At 38.3% G+C, this 26,795-nt stretch overlaps 1 protein-coding gene across 1 annotated transcript in view; it reads left to right on the top strand.

Moving 5' to 3' along the window:
• The window catches only part of LOC145999596 (uncharacterized), a 42,342-nt gene extending 16,327 nt beyond the window's left edge, over positions 1–26,015 (top strand). The window contains exons 5-11 of the mRNA XM_083136641.1: positions 3,278–3,381; positions 6,203–6,564; positions 10,872–11,220; positions 14,565–14,747; positions 15,909–16,146; positions 21,901–21,995; positions 25,691–26,015. Of these exons, the coding sequence (XP_082992767.1) occupies positions 3,278–3,381; positions 6,203–6,564; positions 10,872–11,220; positions 14,565–14,747; positions 15,909–16,146; positions 21,901–21,995; positions 25,691–25,791 (1,432 nt within the window). The 3' untranslated portion in view covers positions 25,792–26,015. The remainder of the gene's footprint in view (positions 1–3,277; positions 3,382–6,202; positions 6,565–10,871; positions 11,221–14,564; positions 14,748–15,908; positions 16,147–21,900; positions 21,996–25,690) is intronic.
• Positions 26,016–26,795: the final 780 nt, after the last annotated feature.

Below are 26,795 nucleotides of genomic sequence, written 5' to 3'. Positions count from 1 at the left end.
CACTGTCGTCGAATAGATATTACAAGCAGACATTTTTTATGCAGCCTACACAAGCAAGGAGGTAGGCAGTTTCGTTTACCCTGAAGGGATAACAAGAGAAGAGGGCGGCCAATGAGAGTACAATGCAAAGGAAGACTTTTTTGGGTTTAGGACAAAGAGTGTTATGGGGTTATTGCAGGGTCTGTTTCAAGTCTGGCGGAACAGGCCAGTGTTGTCACTTTGGATTGGCAGAAAAGAGCTAAATTGCGCCTAAAAATTGGGATTCTATTCTCTCAAGCAACTACATTTAATATAACCTGTTTATATGTTACATAGTAACATTTCGTGTTGCCATCATAGAAGGGTCCCAAACAAGGATCCTATGTTCTATTATCACGTAAAGGGGGGTAGAACAAACTAGGATGCGAAGTGTTCACACTGAATGAGATAGGTCACCTTTACGTATGTTTTTTCTTGAAAGCCCCGTAGTGGTCATCCTAACACGTTACGAAGCCAGGTGACCTAATTGTGGTCATGTCAATGTTTCCTCATCCTCTTGAATTCATTCTCCATATATTCTCATCGTCACGATTAACATAGATCAGAACAACTGAGACGAAAATATCCAAAATTTAATTTATGTTTACTTGCACATACAGGTGTCAGAAATTCATTTATCTAGAAAGCCAAGACTGGAATTAATTGCATCCATTCCTTTTAGTTAGACAACAGATAACAATGGTGTTTTCCTTGGTGCGAGGAAGTCTTGCTAAAAAAAAACTAAGTTGGCAACAGTAGAACGTACCAAACTGACAGTCGCTGAAAGTGCGGAATTCTGTCATCTGCTCACGGCACAAACGTCATACTGACCCACAATTATGGGGTTCTTCTAGCCCTTTTCACCTCATTGCAAAATAAATAAATAAATTTAGAAAAAAGTGATGAAGAATTGACAACAGGGCTAGAGCACTATTCGTTGGATTTTCGCGATGTCTTATGGTTGGTAGTTCTTTCTGGAGGTGGGTGCATAAATCAGGGGAACTTGTGGGCGGGAGGAGAACGTCTAAGACATAATTATCGTACTGATGGCCGGTAACAACACTTTTGAAAACGTCACGCCACTGGCAAGTAAAGAAGCAGCCTGGAGAGACATTGAACCACTCTCCATGACAGCACCCCTCCCTTTCTTTTTACAGATTTAAGCAAGTAATGGATATTATCGCACTTTTGTGCCTACCCTGCTAGCAACTCTACGCTTCGCCACTGGTGATGTCACACATCACACACTCCTAATGGCAGCCTGGTTTGTTCTCTCATCTATTCACATTTGGACGGGTTAAAGTTACAGTGGTGTAAGTCACTTTTTGTTTTAGAAAAAAGAGTTTGTCTCACAGCAATTTGGTGATCAACACAACAGCTGTTTCCTTCATCACTAGACCTTAACCTCTTGCCGCCCAAGGCCTTTTTCACATGTAAGCCTCTCTGTCCCGAGCCGATTTTGAGCAAAATGCAGAGTTTCAATTAAATGAGTGTAGATCGGAGGCTAATTGCCCTAGAGAGATGAGTGATATACCGTTGTACGCGGAATGAACCAGAGATTGAGACTATATGAAATTTTTGCAAATTCGGCGTATATGTGGTGGGGGGAGGGGGCTAACTCTCAAAATTCCAAAATTTCGGGGAAAAAAATTTTGTTTCCCCACCCTCCCCTCAAGCAAAAAGTACATGACAGTGTCGACATGCACATGGAAATGATCGCTAACATGTAAGGAACACAAAAATATTTGCATTATTATCATATGACCAATGTAACTTGAGTTATACCCCCAAAAGGAATTGTCGGCATGCCACTGATTCAAGCTTCAAAATGCAGTGGTACCTTGAAATGACTTTAGCTCAGAGACTATTTGCCCTGGAGATATGAACGATATACCGTTGTACGCAGAATGAATCACAGATTCAGACGATATATAATTTATGCACATTCGGCGCACATATGGAGGGGGAAAGGGGGGGAAATCCCCTGAAATTTTTTTTTTTAAAAAAATGGGGTTTCTCCCCCCGTCCCCCCCCTCCCCCGAAAAAGGATGTGAAAAGTTCAAAATGCATATAGAAATTATCGCTAGCACACTTTTCACAAACACGTAGATGACAAAAAAGTCCTTGGAAGTATGTCATTTCAGTCAAAAAATATCCTCGCACTTGGGCACAAAACGACACACACCTACGCACAACTTTCACGGACGAAAAGCTAGAATGCACTGGAAAATGAACGCCGATTCTTGCAGCTGCTTGACATTCTATTTTTAGACAATGCTGGGTGACCTCTGTTCAACATTGTGGAACACTTGTGCTCACAAACAAAGGTTTCCTTCAGCGCGCTTCGAATTCCCATTCTCACAATGCAGATTCAACAACCAGTTTTCCCCCTCCCCCACCCCCACCCCCTGCTTCCGCCCTCACGGAAAACTTCCATTTTGACATCGGATACTTATAAACAAGCTTCCTTCGAACGCAGATAGCAGGAGGGAGTGAAAAGCATTGCTTTAGAACAACAAAGCCGGTCTTCCTTTGTCGGCAAAAATTTGACGTTGAAAAGAGCCGCAAAAGAGAAGTACCTTTTCCCGCCTTTTCCCCTCCATTTTCATGAAGACAAAAAAAAATGCAAAAAACCATTTCTGTTAAATACATGTGTTAGGAACAATATAAAAAAATAAAATCGAAATTCTAGCCATAAATAGAAAAGTTATAACGTAAAAACTACGACCTTGACACAGCGTCTCGATCGAGATGCTTGGGACAGTGAGGGTCACATTTGGGTATCTCGTTCGAGATGCTTGGGCAGCAAAAGGTTAAACTGTCATCTGTTGACAGTTGAATGAATCTCTGAATTACTTCACGTTTTCTGTTAACAGATTGACTTATCTCGATCTGGTTTCTGTGTCTGTCTCTTCTTTTTTAAAAGTGACTTACACCACTGTAGCTTTAACCCGTCCATTTGTCATAAAGGAAGTGTTCAAATTTTTTTTTATGCCAGTAAAGTTGTTTTGAAACTTCCTCTCTTTTTGAAAAACAAAATTTAAAAAAAGAAAAATGATTTGTTTAGAATTCCTCCTAGAGCATTCAAGTGAATCTTCATGTAGGTTGCTTGGTCTGTTGTCTATACATCTGTGATAGAAAATAGGCTTATCTAGTCAACAGGTCGAATGTGCAGCATGGCCTTAATATCATTGCAAGTAGAAAAGTTGTGGAAAATAAAACGCAAATGCTGATAAAGTGACCTTAAATTGTCTTTCAGTCCTCCACCAAAGTTGAAGAAACCACCAGGTGTACCACCATGCCCTCCGCCAGAGCTCGGTGATTACGACGATGATGATGATGAAGATGTAGAACATAAAGATGGTGAGTTGTGACTTATTAGTAATTACTTGAAGTTTGATGTGTGAAATTTATCAAGTATGTTGCATTGTGTCAACATGGTGTTCGGATGTAGTACACCTCAAAATATTTTGATGATACATTTTCACACTATTATGTTGCCTCACTTCTCCGATCTTGTTTGGTTTGTGTTCCATGGCAGAGTGGTTAATACACCATGCTGCGATGCCAGGGGTTCCAGGTTCGAGTCCCAGCGTGCACATGGGTGTTCTTTGTGAATGTTTCTTCATCAATTTCATCATATTGTCACTCATCTTTATCTTTGCAATTACCCAAAAATGGAAGAAAGGTGGCAAATCAATCAATCAATAGGATGATCTCGATAACAAGGAAGAATGATGATTAGTTGCAATCAATAAATGATCATTCACAAAGGCATGACAAGGCTGGTACTCCAAACCAGAAATGTTGTAGACGACATCATTCTGATTAGAGAGATGGAAAGCACATTGAACCATAATCGTTAACTCGCTAGTTGCATGTTGGTGAATTTTTAAAATTTGTTTTATGTACTTCTAGTGATCTGTTTTTTATTTCCATTCTTTATTATATTTTTATTTCAACATAATTATTTGTTTTCAAACCGAGTAAGTAATACCAGGTGCGTCACGTGATAATGTTCGCATGAACACGTGAACACTCATGTATATGTCTTAAATTACGTACATATTAAATGCACGCACACACACACACACACACACACACACGTATATTTATTCGAAGAAATACTATGTTTGTTGCACGAGTATTTATACACAATTTACCCTGACACGACTTCTTTCACGTCCTATTACTTTTCTACATAGTTCGTAACACTGACTCCCATGGTGTTCCGCGGAGGGTGTTGAACACAATTGCTGTGCATGTTGCATAGAGCTGACAGCTAAGGGGCTGTTGGCCACTATATCCCAAAAATGTTCACTTCGCTCTGCGAACACTGATGCAAGCTGTAATACTTCTTACGGCACCAGAGTGCAGCATATACAAGGCATGTCTAGGGGGACTCGAAAAGGTCTGCGCTACATAGTTGCAAACTTTACTGAGAATTCGCTAAACCTGGCCGATTTTAAGCGAGAGAGGGGCAATTTCCCCATGGTCCTTCTTGTATTACTTCAAATATAGCATGATTTTGGGGGGGAAATTGTTAAAAATAAATTGAACCGTTAGTCTCACCTTTTCAATTGAAGATGAAGTTACAAGGGAGAGGAGTAAATCTGCATTCAGTACAAAAACATTATTGTGAACACTCGTATGTGAACCGCACGCAACGCCACTGAGTAATACATCATGAAAGCAAACAGCTCTCAACACTAACACAAATGACATGTTCCTCAAAGGTGCCCTGAAGATCTCTGGGGCAGTTCCATCTGTGCTCCACAAATCTTATATAATATAAAATCACTATTATTTTCCTGTAGTTTACGGTTATTACAAGCATAAGAAAACAGTTTTTCTTTGTGACGTTTCAGGAGAACACACGCTTCTTTCATCAGACATTTATTTTCATTTTGACTAAAGATACAGTTATAACAATGGTTAGTAATTTTTTAAACAAAAAGAATCTGTTATATAATGGATGTTGTCAATGTTACATTGTTGTAATATAGCAACTTAACTGTGAAAAGAAGCAGTCTGTTTTATTTTTATTTCAGACTTTTGTAAAATTATGAATCCCAAATATCATCAGGTAATTCAAATTCATCATTCTTTTCACAAAGTCTCTTGATGTTTTCTGTTACATTAAATTTTAAAGATGGTGGCTTACTCCATTTGTGAAAAAGAAAACTCCATACTGAATCTATGTTACCATTTTCATTATTTAATTTATTCCAGTGTTCTTCTGCAATGAACGAAGCTTCCCAGACATTCAACTCTGTGTTTCCCGTTAATCTTTTTAAAACCCTTCTCTTTTTAATCAAATGCTTCTCTTCGATGATATGAGTTGACAAACCTGTTCTTGGGTTTAGATTTATAGGCTAATGTCCAAATCGTGCCATCTTATTGCCATTTTCCTTGCTGTTTGTCCCACATAATCCTTTGAACATGAACAACTTATATTATATATTCCTGTGGTTTCCACATCTGGTAGAGTTTCTCATTTTGAATTCATTAAATGTACATTCCAAACTTCTTGGTGATTTAAAAACAATTTTGAAATTAAAACTTCTAAAAAATTTTGCAATTTTATGTGGAATGGAATGCACACAAATTTCTTTTCAACAGATTTTTCATATTTGTCTGTATTTCTCTTTTCCTTTAGTTTTCTTGCGACTTGTTTTTTGATTTGGTTTATTCTGTTAGTGCAAAAGCCATTTTCTTTTGCTAAATTAAAAAGCCTTTCTTCTTCATTTTTGATGTCCTTATTATTAGAACATAGTCTTTGTGCTCTCAGGAAAAAAAATAAAAATATGTTATCCATTGTTATACGCGAATGTTATACGTAGGCACTTTTCGTATTTTCTATTCACACAACAAAAACATGTAGAAACAGAGTAGACTTATTGACTAAATAATGCACAAACCTAAATAAAAGAAAAATGTAATCAGTCGTGGGTGAGCTCTGTGCTCACTGTGACAACACTGCTTCCACAGCAATGGTCTCTCTCACACTGCCGTTAATGTCATCTCATTAGAATGTGATCAGGTCACTTGTGACACTCGAAAAGTCAGCTAGCGAGCACTGTTAAAATGGCACTTCATTAAAATTGAAAGTGAGTGCGGCGCTCATCTGTGATCAAACGCAGGTTAAATAACTACCTCTGTTTATGAAGATTTTTTTTTTCAGATGATGGACAGCCAATGGAATCAGAGCACGGTAGCGATGAGGAAATGGAAGTTGACAAAGAGACTGATAAAGAAGTGGAAACTGAGAAAGAAAAGGACAAAGATAAACCAAGGCAAAGGGTGATAAGATTCGCAGATGCAGATGAAGATGAGGAGAAGGAAGAAGATAAGGACGAAGATGACAGCGGTGACGAAACTCCAGAGGAAAATGAAGATGAAGATGGTGAAGTGGAGAACAAGAAGGAGAAGGACGTATTGAAGGAAGGAGGCGTCGGGATGGCCACAGTTGCGCCGCAACCCACTGCTCTCCAGCAGAAGATGTTGCAGATGGCAGGGCAGGATATAGATGAATTCATGCGAGAGGCAAGTATTTTTTTTTCAATTACATAAATTTAAAGTACATGCATTGTTTGTGGAAGCTAGTAATGGTTGCATGGTATATTTTGAGATGCATTTCTGTCCAACTATTCTTCAAAATCCTTTGAGTACAGCTTACAAATTAGGGATGAGACATGAATTGGTACTATAGTGGAATCGACCCATATAGGCATATCGGTTTATCAATAGAATTACCTATAATTTATACCTGTATTTATAAATATCATATAAATTGGTGTAATATTTTGCCATTTTGTTATAGTTGGACCACATAGTTATGGTGAATAAAATATCAAGATATTGTTACAAAAACTGGGCATATTTCGGGATCAAAGTGGTATATAATATTGCTTATCATCATTTAAAATGGTGAATAAAACCTTAAATTTGATTTAAGAACTACCCTTATTACACAAAATTAACATGCCACTTCTAATATGACATTTGTATAGTTCATGATGGATGCGGTAAACACGTAACTAATTTGTATAGTTATCAGAGTATTAAGTTTATTCCTGTATAAATGAGTCCATTTTTGCTTCTCATATATTTACAACAGAATTAATCAATTTTTCATGATTTGCATAACTCACAGGATAACTCAGACCTCAGAAGGTGTTAGTAAATGATCCATAAATTTCGTCTAGTTTATTTATTATTATTAAATAGTTTGTTTTGTGCAGTTTATTTCGCATAATTTTGTGACAAAATAAGGCTAAGCAGATAGGAAGGGAGAAGAGAATGCTAGTGAGAAAATGGAAGGAAGCCAAGGAAATAGAGAAGAAAGGTGAAGAAGACACAATGAACTGGAATGGGGGACTGAAGTTAAACAAAGAATGGAAGAAGATGTTGGAAAGAGTGGAAAGGACAAGAGAGAAAGAGGAAAGGAGAAGGAAGAAAAATGAAGGGAAAAGAGTGTGAGATTAAAAGCCCAACCACATTCTATATGGAAGTAATTGTGTTTAGCCTTTTAGGTGAAAGTGAAGTTGGCTAAGTGAAAGTCATCTGCTAGAAAGTTCCAAACAACTTTCTAAATAGTCTGGAGGGAGTAATGTTTGTGTATATATAATGGTCTTTTGTGGTATCTGGTTACTTTTGTACTTGATACAGAGTCTGAAGAAGACCTTGCTAGAAGGTTGAAACGTTACGTTAGTTTATGTTTTTTTATAAAATAAATTACTGCCTTGGTCAGCATATTTTAGTTTTTCAAAATATGGTAGTGAAATGCACCTCACACCTTTCAAGAACATGAAAAATTAACATTACAATGTGTTATTTCTCATTTCGTGTTTTGCATCAAAAACTAAATATGCATGCACTTAGTTATAGTCTTTTTTTTTTTAAAAAAAAAAATAATACTGTGCATGTCTAAATGTGCAGCTCCTTTTGCATTGCAAAAGCTTGGTTCATCTGGTAACATATTTGGTCTAGGAATTAATTCGTGCCGGTGTTACGCACACATTGAAGCTGTAGTTCAAACACAAAATACATAAATACCTTAAGAAAAATATTGTCCATCGCGAGCCACCACTTTCGCCCATATGTCAGGCAAGTTACGGATTCCGTGGCGAAAGAAGTCCTCATCCTTTGAAGCGATCCAGTCAGAGACCCATTTTTCGATATCTTCTGAAGAAGTGAACCGCAGTCCAATCAAATCGTTATTCATGCAATCGAACAAGTAGTAGTCTGAAGGAGCAACGTCTGGTGAATACGGCAGGTGGGGTAAAACTTTCCATCCGACATTTTCTAAATAGGTTTTGACCGGTTTTGCGACATGTGGGCGAGCGTTATCATGTTGAAAAATAAGTTTATCATGTCTGTTCTCCCATTCTGGTAGTTTCCTGGCCAGAGCTTGCTTCAAACGCATTAATTGTCGTCGATAACGTTCTCCATTAATAGTTTCACCCGGTTGCAGCAGCTCATAGTACACCACACCTTTCATATCCCACCATATGCACAGCATAACCTTTGCACAGTGAATATCTCGTTTCGGTTGTGATGGACCTGGTTCACCTGGCTTCACCCAGGCCTTTTTTCATTTCGGGTTCTCGTAATGGATCCACTTCTCATCGCCAGTAACAATGCGATGCAAAAACCCCTTTCTTTTCTGTCTTTGAAGCAGGAATTCGCAAATAGTTTTTCGTCTTTCAACGTCTCTGTCTTTCAATGCATGTGGAACCCAATGTGACATCTTTTGAATCATTCCCATGGCTTTGAGGCATTTGGAAACTTGTTTGATCAACGCCTAATGCTTCTGCAAGTTCTTCCTGCGTTTGACACGAATCCTGATCGAGCAATGCTCTCAATTCTTCGTCTTCAATTTTTTTTTGGCTGTCCAGGTCGCTCTTGGTCTTCCAGGCCGAAATCACCACTTCTAAACCATGCAAACCCTTCTGACACGTTCGCTCAGCTAGCGCATGGTCACCATACACTTCCACCAAAATACGATGACTTTCGGTAGCACTTTTCTGCATGTTAAAGTAATGAAGCAGAACACCCCGCAAAAACACTTTATCTGGCACGAACTGCGCCATGTTCAGTTGACTACAAAATGCTGTTGTTGACACGTCACTCAACTGCCTTATACTACGAACGATGCACGCTGACAGGAGTTTTCAACGCATGTGTGGCTACACGAAACTGTGGGATGATATGCTCGTTACGCCATCTCTTGTCCAGGGGCACGAATTAATTCCTAGACCAAATACATTTATTGAGAATGTCATTTGGAATTGAAACCTGTGGAGTATTTTGTCGGTGTCTGCCAAAATTTCAAATTGGTTCGTCCCTAATACAAGTGATGCTAAAATATGCTGAAAGATATTTGCAGGATTTGTCAATGACCTTAGAAGGTAGGAACACTTTTTGAACACACGTAATTTTTATATGCTTTCTATACAGTCATCCATATAGCATAATAGACAATCTCATTTCCACTAGTTCTGAAAACTGTCACCAAATATCTGAAATTGTGAATTGGCAAAGAAAGTTTGGAAATTGTGCATTTTACGTACTGTATACGTACTTGATACATACTAAATAAAAGTATTGGTGATAAATTCAAACAGATACTTACTGGTACTGATACCATTGATAACAGCCAGTACTGATACAGGGTGTAAAAAAAAAAGAGACTTAATGAAAGAAACAGTAATTCTCCAATGCAAGCATATATTCAGTGCATTCAAATGTAAATTACATAAGAACTCATGGAATTTATGAAGTAATATGAAACCCCTCACATTTAATCTCATGATTAAGTCTATATTCAAAATTAGCCACCACAGAATATAATCCACTACACTTCCAGTTCATTGTATCTGAAGATAACAGTTTGGCGGATATGTGGAGAGAGAGGTAATTTACTTGAATAAACTTATGGTTGATTTTTCAATGCAGTTTTTGTTTGTGATCAATTTCGTCACCTGTCTGGTTGCTTTATCAGGCATGTACTGTCTTGCTGTGGGTGGTGTGGTTCTCACTCGCAGGAAGACGGTACACGCTTGATGAAGCTACCAGACAGGTGGCGAAATTGATCACGAACGAAAACTGCATGGAAATATCAATCGTAAGTTTATTAGAGTGACTTCCAGTTCATTCCAACTTTGCTATCAAATTGGCGACTGTTTGACGTGTTGGTCCCACTTTCGCTCTATGCTTGGTGCAGAGTGCTTTTTGGATCTTTTCCAGGCTACTGTCATTTTTGTAATATTCTTTCACCAGAAAGACTATAGGGTGCCATATATGCACGACACACACTACTGCAGTCTGAGAACGATTTTGTAACCTGAATTCCAGTGCCCTGTGAAGTTTGGAGCCACTATCTCTAATGACATGGAAAATATGGTAGTTTGTTTTCGTTATGTACTTTTTAACACCCTGTACATGATTATTGGATAAAGGTAAAGTTACCTGTGCATATAGCACCATGCCATGAAGGCACATTGTAGGGGATGTGGGGCCCCATAAATTCTCGATCTCGGCCATTTTGAAGGTGATGTGATCAGTACCATGCTCCAGCCACCTTTACCCCCCAGGGTTGCCCGCAAGTAAGATGGGTGAGCCCCAGAGACACTTTATGCAGGGACAAGTCCGGAAAATTTCCGACCTTAGATCACCCACCCCAAGAATCGAACCGGGGTCTCCTTGTGGCAGTCAGACACCCTACTGACTATACCACCGTGGCTCACATCATTATTGGATCAGTGCTAAATTTTACTTCAAAGTGAAAAGTTAAAGAAGCAAACAAGGCATTTCAAATTTCAGTAACAGTGAAATATTATAATTTTCAGATGGAAGAGGTCCATCGCAGAAGGGAACAAGATAGACAATCGGATCTCCACTCGCGTTTATCCCGCATGGATGACCAGGAGGCAGGAAGAGATAAGAAGTCACAGGAGGAACAAGTATTAATCATGCAAGATGTCCAGCAGCAGCCGCCGCAACAATTACCACCTCAACAACTCCCGGGACCACAGCAACAAGCAGATACGGTTGAAGTTGTTCAGCCATTGCAGCAAGCAACTCCACTCACCCCGGCATTGTTGGCGCAGCAAGTAACCCAGCCCCCACCACAGCTTCAGCAACAAGAACAGCCGCAGCAGGCACCACATCCAGCACCACCGCCCGGAATACCACCAGGTATTTACAATTGTATCATAGCAGTCTGTTGTTCCTGTTTAGAGATGTAATATGAGATGAAACCTTCCTCCAAGGTTTCAATTGATTGATTGAATTTCAATTGTTGCATGCATCGGCACATACAGCCATTATGCACCCTTCACTGTATACGGGGAAACATACCCTTATCTAAAATTCTTACCGTGCTTTCCAGATTTCACCAGTGGACGGGCTGGGGCACCGCTGATGCACGCTTTGGCATTCCGTATTTCACTGGGGTGCACCAAAGCTTTCACCAGGTTAAACCATAACGTCATCAATTTACACCAGCCTCAAGAGCTGGTGCAGCTGGTGAATGAAAATGGCGTCGTCTGCACTGAAGCTTGTTCTGATTCGTGATATGCATCCTGTAGGCAGTAGTACTGAATGTCACACCAATTTTCTTGCATTTTAAATACTACTGCTCTTTCACTTGCACACAAAGGGAAATAAAGTATGCCGATGCATCAAAACATGCATCCATCTTTGCTGCAACATGTAGGAAAGCATCGATTTGCAAAATTCGATATCCTTACAAAAGAATACCACTTAAATTCGTACTGCACATGCAAAGTAAGATGTCGTTAAGTGAAAATATATAATATTCATGAAATATCTTCTGTGATTTCTTGATAAACGCAGATATGTGTGCGCATTCCGAATCTAACTTTCATTGATTTCAATGTGAAGATTTCCGAATTTTACCGAATATGACGTCATTTTTAGTGCACCAGTCTGATGCACGCTGGTGAAATCTGGAAAGCACGGTTAGTTAAAATGTTAAAACAAGGGGTGTAAAAAGCTCTTTGAGAAAAGTAAAAGTGCAATGTTGTAAACACAACACATTAAGAAGTCAGAATCACTAAAAAACTTCCTCACAGACAGTGGAAGAGACCAGCTTTTTGTAAAAAGCTAAAAACATTTGATAAAACACTGGCGTCATCTCCCAACAGGGATGACAAAACAGTTGGAAAGATTAAAAGTCTATCTGAGGAAAGCAAAAGTGGCATTTTCAACAAGAATATGCCGAATACTTAAAACGCCATTACAAACATGACACATTGGAGGCACCAGGCTTTGCAGTAAGTGACTGACCATGAATTAGACAGCTGTGTCCAATACACGGGTCTCGACAAGAGGGATGGAACGAGGAACGCCATGCACCTACGATGGGCTTCATAGCGTGAACCTTGTTTCCCGTTACCGCATTTGTGTCAAGTGTCAAGAAGGCAACAACGGAAGGCATCTAAAATAAGTGGACAATCGTGTATATTCAAATGGATGAACTAAGTGTTGATTTGAAACATATGTTTACTGATACCATCACTTTTTACCTCCATGGTGGTCCCAAGTTCGAATCCCAGCCTGGGGGTGTTCTTTGTGAGTGTGTCTTCATCAAAACATCACTTCAGCACTCATCCTTATCCTCGCAATTAGCCAAAAGTGGCAGAAAAGCATATGAAATAACCTAATTCAGTCAATGAATCAATCAAGAAAATTCGTGAATTGTAAAAAATGCCCTTAATACCAACTTAACACAACCTAAATTTTATTGTTATATTTAGTCAAATTGAATCACCTAGTGAAATCGCTAATAGTGCACAGAGGATATTTAATGAGTGCTGAAGTGTTATCAGTGCCAAATCTGTTACTGATTCTCACTGATATTGAGATTCAAACATAGTAACAATTTAAAGAATATTTGTAAGTCTTAATATTAGGACTGAGCCAATACCGATACTTGAAATTTATAATTGAAAGTAGTACAGAATATTTATTAATTTTAATATGTAAACATTCCAATAGAACTATCGTATAACAATCTGCCAGAATTTTGCATGAAAATATCCGTAATTTCGCATGAGATAATTATTTAATCACAAACTTCATTTCTCTCCACAATCCCGTTGCAAAAAATATTGAAAACTATTTATTTTACATAAGAGGCGCATCCAGAAAGTAAGTTCCGAAAGTGCCCCAAGATGGCACAACTGGTCAGAGTGGGATGCGCTTACACAGGTGTGGAGGAGGAATACGTAGACATAACCTGGCGTGAGCGCAGTTGTGTGGAGTCCGTGGTGAGAGAACTGTGGTACGGGAAACATGGCTGTACGCATACAATCTCCCACCGAGTGTGAGGTACACGCGGTAATCAGATTTCTCCATACTAAGAAGCTGTCGGCATTAGAGATCCCCTGGCAGGCATGGTGATGCCTGAATTGGTGGAAAGTGTGCAGCAAGCAATGCTGCAGAACCGGCAGTTCACAATGTCCGAACTCTCATGTTAGTTTCCGCAGATCTTCTGTTCCCTGCTGCATGAGATTGTCACCTAGCGACTGCAGTTTCTCATGTTGTGTGCACGATGGGTTCGTCGTGGACATTGGTACAGCCTGCTGTGCATTTTCTACACCATCTTCAGACAATTCCTTCACTAATGTAATTCTGTCCATACACTTCATACAGCTGCCTGGGAATCTCTGACGCCGAGAGCTTCTTAGCGTGGAGAAATCTGATTACCGTGCGTACCTCGGACTCGGTGGGAGACTGTATGAACGCAGCCACATTTCACGTACTACAGTTCTCTCACCACTGACTCCACACAACTGCGCTTCCACCAGGTTATGGCTACGTGTTCCACGCTCCACTCCTGGGCAAGCACGTCCTGCTCTGACCACTTGTTCCATCTTGGGCACTTTCAGAATTTACTTTCTGGATGCACCTTGTAAGATCGAGGATATTTGCATCTTTCAAAAGTGCCATGTAGCATTTTTGCAGACTCTTTAAGTATCCAACCACCTAGAAAAGTACTGGCCAGTAATGTACTAGTGTTTCTTTTTAAAATATTCATACATCCTTATGTAAGGTAAACAGGTAGAAGTGCATTGGCAGCTAAGGTTTGAGAAAAGTATTGGTCAATATGGTTAATTAAATTCAAAACCCTTTTTAATTATTATTATTATTATTATCTTATTAAAAAAGTGAAAATAGTCAATCTCCGTGGTGGAGGGGTTATCACTGCATGATATGATGCCAGAGGTCGTAGGTTCGAATCCTGGCCTGGGTGTTCTTTGTTAGTTTCCCCTTCATCACTTTTATAAAATCGCTCGTCAGGATTAGCCAAAAGGGCAACATTAAATAACAAAAATTCAATCAGGAATTGAATAGACCTTAACCAATGGCAGTCAGCGTCAATGATCTGCCACTTAGTCACCGGGCAATTTCCAGTACCTAGATCTACATCTATCTTTTATGCTATTCCAGTCATGTGGCAGCCAGTGCCATCTTCTTGCAGTTGGAGGAACTAATTCAATTTCTTTTGTCTGCAGGTCCTCCACCAGGCTTGCCGCCAATGATGTTCCGGCCTCCACCATTGAGGCCAGGTGTTCCGCCACCGCCAGGGATCAGGTTGCCTCCTGGGCCTCCTCCAGGAAGGCCCGGAGTTCCCCCGGGACCTCCTCCGGGTCTCCCACCTCGAATGGGAATTAGGCTGCCTCCCGGTCCACCTCCAGGTGAGTAGATTTCTTTCAGAGTAACAGATGCTAGTCGGAAGTGGAGATACATTCAAAATGTCCTACTTGCATGAGTGATAAAATTTTGTTCTATGTGTGGTTTTAAATAGTGAATGGAAATGTCCTTATGTGATGGTTTTGCACTCTGTTCATATATTATAACTATATGCATTAAGGATAACATCGTTTAAAATACTATCCTGTACACATTTTTTATACATAGTAAGTCATGAAGCAATCAAATTTAGTATCCTACATTTTTTTTAGTTTTTCACCACTTTTTAAAAAATAAATCGTGAAAAATATCATGAAAATCTGCCTACCACCGGTATGTTCTAGCTTCCTTGACTTCAAGTAGCACCCTGATCATCCTCACTATGTCAGATCAACATCAATGTTTTGTAACTTTCTGGAGATTGGGCCAGGGTTGGTTGAATGGAGTGGGGAATTTTTAGATACATGAAAAGTGATTGTAAATCTGATATAAAGCTTGTCAGTTGGCTAACTGCCCTTTTCCGTAGCCATCAGTAAAAGAATGAAATGCCCCGTGTTCCTCACTGTTACTTGTCATGTACATCAATTTGTAAGTAGATTAAATTAAAGGCACTTTTTTGTTTTTATATGCTCCAGGGAGTTATATGTTGAATAAAGTGGGAATTCCATCACTCAAGTTTCTGTAACAAGTACAAGTGGCCATGAATAAGCATGATTAATTTTAAAAATTATTTTACAGCTTTTTTTTTTAGTGTGAATTTTTGGGGAATCAATTCCGTATCAATATTTTATAAACTGGAAAATTAAATTTTCACAACCTACATTTATTTTCATTTCCTTAAATATTTTCATCACTACTTCATGTTAAACTTCAGTAGACAAATTTACCTATACAACTGAAAGCATAAATGTAATTGTTTCTTTGAGTCTCAGTTTTAAGTCCACGTTATGCACATATAGGCTAATTGGGACTGGACCTACAGTTTATAGTAGAGTCTAAACTGCTATATGTCTCCACTTGGTATCGCAGGTTGTACGTGTAATTATCAGTCATTTTAAGTATACATGTAAAACATACATGTTAATGCTCTTGAGTTGATGGGAATGATAAGTCGAAATTATTTTGACAAAGGTTTTCTTTTCCTCATAGTTTACTTGCATTTCCAGGAATCCCACCCCGCCTGTTGAGACCCCCAAATCTACCTCGCCTACCAACGATGCCCCTTGGATTGCCGATGCCAGGTACAATTCAGACACAAATGCTCCCGCCAACCTCAAATGCAGCTACAGTTCCGCTCAATCCGAACGTCGTCAGTGCGGCACCTCAGCTGATCAACAGGCCTCGTGAGCTGATCGAAGGGAAAAAGGTTCAGAGTGCAACTATTGAAGCCAAACCTCAAATCAGGTACGTTTATCCTGTGATGATTTTTTAGTTCTGGGAATATGCAACCACTGATATGACAGTCATGTGTCATCTTCTTGATTGATTACTGATAAATGTTCCGTACTGCATCACATTATACGGGTAAATCAAAAAGTAAAGGCAATTTTCACATAACATCTTTATTTCCACACAAGATGAAAACTACACATATCACTTTTCCACATATGCCCCCTGCACGGCAATGCACTTTTGGTATCGTGCAATCAGCTTCTGTATTCCATCCGCGAAGAAGATTTTTGGTTGCTCACGAAGCCACGTCTGTACCACCTGCTGGACCTCGTCATCTGACCTGAACCGACGACCATGTAGCGTCTCCTTCAAAAGGCCGAAGATGTGGTAATGCGATGGCACTGGATGTCCAAGAGTTCCGCCACTTGTGCTATTGTGATTCTTTGATCGTCCCTGATAATGGTATCCACCCGTTGGACGTTTTCTTCTGTGCGGGATGTTTTTGGGCATCCTCTTCGACTTTCGTCCGTTACACTTGTACGTCCCGCTTGAAAGCGGTCCACCCATTCGTACACCTTTCGTTGAGTCATGGTGCTTGCTTCATACTGCGCTAATAGCCGATGGTGGATGTCTGCCGGTTTGACTCCCTCCGACCACAGAAAGCACACTACGGCACGCTGTTCCTCGATGGTACATTCGTGGAGTGGTGCATCCATACGTGTGACCTTTTTGCTCCACGACACTCGACTGAATGGGGCAGTGATGGAATCTTCTACTTCCATGTCACTCCAAGTATACACGTGGTGACGTCAGACACACCCAGTTATAACATTAAAATTGTATTTTGCTTACGAAATGCATTAGGATAGAAGAAAAGAAAGAAAAAAGAGGAATGCCTGCTTTCGTTCAAGATACAAGCAGGATTTTTTACAAAACTTGATTAAATGAGTGAAGCAAAGATGAAAATTACCTTTCACATATTTTTATTACTCAGATTCTATTTTTACTTAAACAAACACATGGAGACCCTTGATAAGTCTCCTTCACCTGATTTACACCGGAATATCCAGGGATATACAGAGAATGCCCTGATTGTCTCGGTGAAGTTTCAATGTATAAACCTTGCATAAAATGAACACAAAATAGAGAAAATGTAACACATTGGAAATATTACTCACGGTTTTAGCTAGCTTTCTGTAGTTCAGTGCTGTACTTGTTACCTTATACTGACCGACGCTAATAAGTCATAAACCGTATTCTCAAGAACTCTTGACACTTAAACAAGGCTCACTTATCACTAACAAAACTACTGTTGATGTATCTTCCTAATTTCTGAAATGCACTTCCTGATCATTCCGCTTCAGTCTGTAGAAGCTACCTCTCGACGATCCCATCCGGTTACACTGCAACTCTTCCCTTCTTCCTGGCTGCAAGTTCACCGTTCAAGTTCCTTTTTGGGATCGAACTCACTATTCCCTTCCATGTTTCAACGTAACGAAATATCAGAAATGTCAATAGCTCGAGTCACTGCAAATTTTCCAATTTTTGCCAGCAACGAGCATGCGAACACGAACCGCAAAGACTAGATGCCATAACATCTAACTGCCAACTGCACTCTTTGTGTGCCAAAAATCCAGAACAGTCTATTACTTAAGAGGGGTGTGAAGTTTTTTTCTCCTCATTCATTCCGGAGGAAAAGTCTTACAACAAGCAGTTATACAGTCTTCGTTTATTCCTTCGAAAACACAAAATTGCCTTTAGTTTTTGATTTACCCTCGTATATTTGCACAGAAGTAAATATGTGGAATGGTTTGATACTCAGGAGAAAAACCCTGCCTTCAGTAAGTAATTACGTGTGTAATACTGTATTTACACATGTGTATGTGTAATGTGCACCCTGGTTTTTGGTGAGGAGAGGCAAATGACAATTATATCTCTCATGTAATGCACAGTACAATGCAGGTTCAAGAAATGGCTTTCTTAGTTGTAGGTCGTAAAGCTGTTGCTATGATGATCAAGAGTGAATGACATCATACGTATTCAATGAGTCACCTGTTGCTATGTGGACCAAGAGGAGAATATCATCTTGTGTACACAATGACTCAATCCATACCACCTCTCCCTCCACTGTGTTTGGCATCTCTTCTGTAACCACCTTATTTATGTTGTAGTAGAAGAAAGCGATATCTAAATTATGTTATGGATTTGCAGTTATTTTCTATTATTTCCCACCCGACAAACACCACTGATGCACATCCCATGTAACATGCTCGAATTCTGCCAGAATGGTGCGGTTTTTCTTGGTGTTGCAATACGTTCAGTTACAAAGTGAAAAATCAATGGAAATGACCATTTCACTTTTGGAGTGTTTTTTTTATAATTATTATTACTGAAAAATCCAACCTTGCAATTTGTATCTGCATCTTATACGCAGTGACTTAGTGAAAACATGTTAGGTTTCATGTTGGCTGTCCAAATTTTTCCATGCATGATATGCGCCACAGTTTTGGGGGGCAAAAGTTTTGGAAAAAAGTGACTAGATACGGTGTGTAGAAACTTATAAGTAAGGCTCGGAAGTTGAAGACATATAAATTGCCAAAAAAAGGCCTATAAAAAGACCTAAAAATATCAAAAAAAGGACCTAAAAACTGAAAAAAGGACGTATAAATGTGATCCAAATTAATTAATAACTTCAGTTTGAATTACATATTTAATGAATATGCGTGGCACCTCCTTATCTGACTCGAGATCTTTTCAGGCACGTGCTGTCTGGTCGTATACACCATGCTGAAAGCTTCGAAAGAAGAGAAAGTTGCCACTTACAGCGTGGTTCTGCTGTCCAAAAATGTTTTTTCTCTCGTTTCAGGGATGGTTCAAATATATATATATATATATATATATATAAATCAAAGAAGGTAAAAGGAAACACTCACCGGACAGTAGAAAAATTCAAAAAATTCACCGATGATGCTATGAAATTAGCGAAAATTTTGAATTTTTCTACTGTCCGGTGAGTGTTTCCTTTTACCTTCTTTGATTTTTACTTAGCCCTTTTGGCCCTCCTTGCTTTTATCCATTATATATATATATATATATATATATATATATATATATATATATATATATATATATATATATATATATATATATATATATATATAAAAATCAAATAAGGTAAAAGGAAACACTCACCGGACAGTAGGAAAATTCAAAATTTTCGCTAATTTATAGCATCATCGGTGTGAGAAGAAACAGAAGACGGAATCTGTTTCTTCTCACACCGATGATGCTATAAATTAGCGAAAATTTTGAATTTTCCTACTGTCCGGTGAGTGTTTCCTTTTACCTTATTTGATTTTTACTTAGCCCTTTTGGCCCTCCTTGCTTTTATCCTATATATATATATATATATATTGTTATTTCTTTACTACAGAAAGGATGTTTAAGAGGTGATGAACTGATGAAGATTCGAATTGAGAATGGTCAGTAAAAACCTAGTCGAAAGAAGGTGAAGTTGCAAAAAAAAAAAAGCCATTAAGACCTAAAAATAGGCTAAAAAAGGACCAATAAGCTGAAAAAGGCAAAAAGTACAAATAAACCCCACCTTTTTCTGGCCTACAATGACCCAAAATGAGCATATATTATGTTGGACCTCGTCTTTGGACACTAGGGAAAAAAAGGATTTTTCCTCAACTTCCGAGCCCTACTTATAAGCCTTTCATTAAGCCTGTCAGTAGTTTAGAATATCTGGTTCCCAGTAGACGTTTTAAACAAGGATATTATACCAGGCAAGATAGGTGGTGCCAGACACAAGCAGATCCGGTTCCTGCAATATCTGGATATCCCATTGAAATTTCAGCTGGTTCTTTTCCGGATTCTGGTTAACTTGCTGAGTCTGCAACAAATACATGTTTCTTTCATGGAGTCAAATTATGTGAAATTGTGCAAAATTTAAAATGTTAATTTATTTCACACCTGTATTGTTTGAGAAAATTGATTTTGTGATTAAGTGACAGCTCTTTTAATATCCCAATGTAATGCTTGGAATATTAAAAAGATTGAAATGGATAGAATTCTTAAAAAACAGTTTAATTGATTGAGTGCTTCAAAACTATAGGTCTTTTCAGTTCTTACGGCGGCTGATCCTTACGCTGGCAAAGGAAGTGATCAATCCAGCACGATAAGAAACGCAGCAGCCTGTAGAACAAGATTCATGTAGTACTTCCTACCGCCACTCTCGGCGCCACCGCTGTTGTCTGATTGGTCTGGGGGTGTAATCCCTGCTCCCCACTTCCCTTCCAGCAAGAGGATCGGCCGTCGTAACAGTAGAAAAGACCTATAATAAATGAGTTAACATATTTGTTGTGTATTTGCATGGATGGCCAATTTGCACCCTTCAAAGTATACGTGGAAAAATCCTCCTATCTGAAGTCCTTGCCTTACATTTTAAAAAGGGGTGTAAAGGACCCCTTGAGGAAGGTTGTAAAAGGACGTACGCAACAATTTAAAAAAGTAAGGAATCAGAAACTGTATAAGAGTCCTGCTCTTCTCAAAGAACTAAGAACATTACTAACATGGATGATAAACAGTTGGCAAGATTAAAAGTTTTTCTGAGGAAGGTACAATTGGGACATTCGAGAAGATGCCAAACATGACAGATATGACACATTGGAGGGTACAGTTCTTGCAGCAAGTGACCATGGGTGAGATGGCTCTGTGCAGTACGAAGCTTAGTTAAAATGACTTTTTCATTTCAGTATAATAGGAATTCTAATAAACTGATGAAGTATAATTGCCATGGAATCCTTATGTACTGTGCAAGCTTGATTTGGCATTTTTCAGTGGTGAAAAAGTGTGAGTGAGTTGGTGTTTTAAGTTCACTTTATGCACAGTAAGGCTAATCGGGACTAGACCTACAGTTTAAAGTAGGATCCGAACCACTATGCACCTCCATCGGGTATCAAACCTGGGACCCCTTGATTGCAAAGCGACGACGCTACCACTACGCCATCAGGGAGGCTCTCAGTGGTGGAAAAAAAAAAAAGGTACATATGGGGATGATGTGGAGGTAGAGCTCCACATATTCTTGTTCTCTGCCATAGTTGGGATGATGTGATCAGCATCATGCCTGGCTGCCTTTAGCCCCCTGGGTTACACCCAGGTACCTGAGGCTCAGTGGGCCTCAGAGCAATGCAGAAACAGGAAAATGACTGGAAAATTTCCTGGTCCAGATCACCTGCCCTGGGAATCGAACTTTGGTTTTCAACGTGGTAGGCAGATGCTCTACCAACTGAGCTACTGCAGCTTATAAAAACCTAAAATGCAGGAAAATGTACGATCTTGGAAAATGTTATAACATGCTGATTTACTGAAGCCATGAAGATTGAATGTAAAAGGTGAGAAGTCGAAAAATTAAAGTTCCATTGTATTAATAGTAATATTCTGAAAGAAACTTCAAATTGTTACAATGTTGAATTATAGGTATTGGTAATTGATACAAGTAATGACATGAGTATGGGTGCCGTACCAAAGTGGTACCCACTCAGTCCTAAGCATGATCATTACTGGTGTGTTTTGCTTACTAAGTGAAACCGCTTAATAGAAGTTTATTTTATCAAATCATTGATCTCATCAGTAATAAATTATACAACAATAAATGCTAGTGCTAGAAGGAATCATATTGTCATTGTCTTACATGAAAGGTTAATTTCTTTGTGTGTGAACATTTAAAAAATGAAATTCAAAGGAGACACTTTTGTTTCGTAGGAATCTGAGTGCAGACGTCACAAGGTTCCTCCCAACTGCATTGCGAATCAAACGGGATGAGAAGAAAAGGAGAGACCCGAAAACAAATGTTCCAGGTAAGTCATTTCAGACGTTAGGTAAGGTAGTGAGTGGGACACCCTGTACAATAATATATTGTCGGTAAAAAATTACAGTATTTTCTGTGTACTTTGTGATTTTGTTTTAGTTATTGCAGTTTCTGCTATACATGACGACTTCCCATTGAAATATCACATTTTTTAAAAAAATTCAATTAAGATATCCTTTTTATAATTTTTCCTAACATGTAATAGCTTTAAAAAGGTAACACTTCACTCCATGTGATGTTAACATCAGAAGTGGTAATGAAGGCAATGGTGTTTTTTAAAATACCATTTTATCAAGAGGCTGTAATGAAATTGGTCAGTTAGGTCACTGATAGGGATGGACAATATCAGAAATTTGATATCACGATTTATCGTCAAGAAAATATCGTCACGGGTGATATCGGCGATATATCATCTCCACGACATATATTACCAAATGTTGTAATGATATATCACTGACATGATATATATCACAAAAATATCATGACGATACATCACTAGTAATATATATTACCAAAATATTGTGACGATATATCGACACAATATATATTGCCAAAATACCATGATGATGTATCGCTGACACAATATATAGTGCTAAAATATTGTGATGATATATATCACTAGGGAGCGGAAGTTGATGAAATGTCATCTTTTTTCTGACATCTCGGACACGATGCCCATTAAATATACACAATAATACACTTCGTGTAGAACCCAAAAAAGGTAATTTTAAAGTGCATTTTTTGCCAATTTTCAGGTTTTAGGTCATTTTCCCCAATTTTCGGCAATTTTCCATCATTTTTCGCAATATTCGGTGTATTGTTTCGTCATATTTTGTCACTTGTTTCGTTTTGGTAATAATCTTGAGTCTATTCACCAAGGTGAAATATATATCTTGCAGGATTGCAATTTACGAGCAAAAGAAATGCTGAACTGGTGACAGTCTTTGTTGTGTCCGGGGAAACCACCACCTTCTGGGGCAAACTCAAATTTAAGATCAGATAAGGAGATTGCATTTTGTTAATTTCCTTTTCATTTAAATTTTTAACCCGAAACTAACAAATTTAATGGTCATTTCTTGCATTTTTTAAGTCATTTTTCCCATTTTTTAGGACATTCTGTAGGTCATATACCTATATTTTTTAGGTCATCAACTTCCGCTCCCTATATATCACCAAATATCATGACAATATATCGCCGACATAATATATATTGTCAAAATATCATAACGATATATTGCCAAAATATCATGACGATACATCATCTAGTTGATATCGCCTAGATGATATTTTTTTTCAATTTTCTAACACTAGTGTCTAATTTTCACCTTTTAACGTACTAATATCACATAACTTGCACAGGGTTGCTACGCGACTGGAAAACCTGGAAAACAGGGAAAAGTCAGGGAATTTGGTTGGCCAGGGAAAAGTCATGGAATAGTCAGGGAATTTTGCATATTTTCTGGAATTTACGCGCATTTTGGAGTTGCAGGAGAACCAGTTACAAAATGAACGAACGGTTCATTTCCACTCCCGAATTCGGTTCTTGTGATTCCAGTCCTCCCAAAAGATTCAGTTCAGAAACTCGTTCCTGTCGTCATTATGACTTCTAGTCTGTTACGTACAAAATTATCGTTCCTTCGCATTTCAATTCTATATTTATTCACTCTCTGATCTAGGTTCTTGGATCCGTTCATTTTGCTACTCGTTCTTGTGAACCTGTTCAAGACCGGAATTTGGAGAGGCGTGAGATTTTTCCTTAGAGAACAAACTACTCAAGACGAAACTTACACACCAGCCATCCTCAGAATTTCTTGCGGAAAAAAATGTTGCCTTAGCTTTGTGTGTGGTGAGGAAATTTTCTTTCTTCAAAAACACACCCGTTCGGAACCCATTCTCTTTTAATACATGAAGCGGAGCAGGTTGGTTTTCGGACAGTTCATTGGTTTTGGATCTGCAATAAAGCTTGAGCTGAATTTCACATAACTGGCTGTGGTTGACATCACACTGGACGGGTGCGGACGCCGAGTAAAAACAAAGGGACTCACTACTTCGTTCCCCCCCCGTGAACCCGTTCTGTGAATTTAAGTCCTTCGTTTGCGACCCGTTCAGAAGCAACTTGATCAACTAGTTCATTTGCTCGTTGTAGTTTTTTACGTTGCAGAGATGCGTTACACCTGAGAAATTAGTGTTTTTATGCAGTATCAGTGCCGTCATTATTCGAATATGCACGTGTTTTGTGCATGTAGAACAATTTTATTTTTAAAAACTGGTGCGAAATAGAGGAATTAAACGTACGCTGGTCACACAATGTTGTTAGGTTAGGAATGTTGGTTTCATGCCGATGGTAATTTTACGTATTGTTTGCGTGTAGAATGAAATTATGCTGAAAAGTGGTGAAAACGAGCCCAAGTTCCTTTTGTTTTATTACGATTTCATCATACTACAAATGCAACTTTTACATGGTTCGATTTTGATTTATGTCTGTTAACACATACTGCAGAGTTTTAGCAATTACTTAAGATTTTGTGAATATATGCTTTTGTGGTTAGGTTAGGAATGTCAGGTCTGGTTGTCTTAGACCCTGAATGCACTCTACTAAGGTTCCGATTTATTTCTACATTCATTCCCACTAGTTTACGATACTTACTGTCGCTTGTCAACCGGAGAATACCTTGTCCGTGGGAAGCGTGTATGATTGAGTAAGGTCATTTTGAATTTTTTTTTCAATATAAATAACTTTTTTCGAATCTAAATAGTGCTCATTATTTTAAGGAAAGTTCAGATTTCGTGTCACAATGATTGCCAAAATTCTATGATAATTAGTCATCCTGCTAGGAAAATTTGAAAAAAAAAATCATAAAACATTCGGTGTTACCTTTTAAAAGACAGATTTCGATGTTTTCCGTAATATAAAATTGGTTCCAGCATGTGGAAAACTCAAATAATGGGGATATTTGATTCCAAAGTATGGCCCGCGTATATATTTTTTTAGGTTTATGGTTGGTCACCGGCCCCTTTCAAGTTCTGAATTTCCGTAATATGTACTATTTTCAATAAATTAAAAAATATAATTATTAAACTTGCATATTTTCTAAAGGTACATGACCTAATTTTCTGTTGTTTCTCATTTGTATTGATATAGGCTAATTGAGGTTGTATGCAGGTTACATTGTTAAGCTTTGATATATGCCACATTTTTTATTGATTTTTTACACCACCTTAATTGTAATGACTTAGTGAAAATGGGGAAGTACAATAGTTATTTATTTTTTCATTGAATAGCAGTATATTAATCACTTGGTAAATTTTCAGCTAATAACTGTGTATATTCATATTCATAATAATTAACGTGCCTGCATATTTAATTGGAAAACATGAGGTTCAAAAGCAAAAATCATAATGACAAACATGTCTGGAAAAAAATCATTTCTGGTCTGGAAAACCTGGAAAAGTCAGGGAATTTCATAATCAAAAAATCGTAGCTACCCTGCTTGCAAGACCTTAATTTATTCATCTGTCGATTTTGGTAATCCACTGCCACGTTTCACCAAAGGCAGTTTCATTTTGACCTTACGTTTGTCCTTCAATTCCTGACTTCTCCACTAAATAAATGTATGAACTTGCAAACTTCCTGCTGTTAAAAGGGTTGCCAAATGTTAAAAAACATCAATGTTTTCTTCACAGATCTCAAGCCTGAAGCTGTCATGTCGAAGCCAGCAGTCAATCAGCAGACGAAGGATGATGCGTACATCCAATTCATGAAGGAAATGGAAGGTTTGCTGTGAACTCTTTGCATATAGAGTTTTGTGAGTGAGAAACATTTTCAATATTTTAACTCATTTCTTGAATTATCATGGAATAAAGTGCCAGTGATCTGCCATGGATATGTAAATAAAACATGGTTGCATGGAATTTGCACTTATATTGTACATATAATTGTACTGTGTTGTACAAAAAAAAAGCAAGTTTGTGTATCACAAATAAAATAATTTGTGTCAAGTTCAAGAAATTTATTGCATTTTCACTTTTTTTCACTACAGTAACTAATCATAAAAGGTAATGTCAATAGATTATTATTAAATAATTATAAAAATATAATAATGAGCACAAATAGGCATCATTATTATTAAGGAAACTCCGTTAGGTTCAAATCTTTGAACTTAAAATAAAAGAAATATCAACGATGAATCTGCGGATCATAATAGAATAATAAGGGTAAACAACTTAGTTTTTCAAGAGTTTATAGCATCAAACAAGGTCAAAAAGAGAAAAATATTATTATTAATTACAAAAAGTTGTTGAGCTTGGTGCTTGAGCATGCTTTCAAAGTTTGTCAGGGTTATAAGGCAACACCTGTGTCCCGTATATACTTTGGGGGAGTAATGTACATAAGATGTTGCTTGATAATACATTATTTTTTGATAATTTCGTTAGTACTTGTAATGATAACGCAACGAAGTTTTACTATCCTATGGAAACCACTAGCCTTGTAACTAACACACGGTATGTCTGTAAAATAATGGTCAAAGCGGAAATACAGGTCAGACACCCTAACCAACCACAATCAACCCATCTGCAAGCAACCCAGCCACAATCAACCTCCAGCGGCCAATATAAATGGTTTGCCTTTCCCTACCATCCCACCACTTCCAACCGCTTATCCAAACCCCTTTCTTCTATATGGCATCAAAGTAGCACACAAACCCAATTCCAAAATAGCTGATAAACTGAACAAGCACAAACGGTACTTCCTCTCCCCCTTGATAACCCAGGTGGATACGATGCAGAG

Source organism: Lepisma saccharinum, chromosome 15 (genome assembly GCF_977018435.1).
Source record: "Lepisma saccharinum chromosome 15, izLepSacc3.1, whole genome shotgun sequence".
NCBI lineage: Eukaryota > Metazoa > Arthropoda > Insecta > Zygentoma > Lepismatidae > Lepisma > Lepisma saccharinum.
Note: the sequence above shows the minus strand (reverse complement) of the source record. Positions and strands in the feature narration are given on the sequence as shown.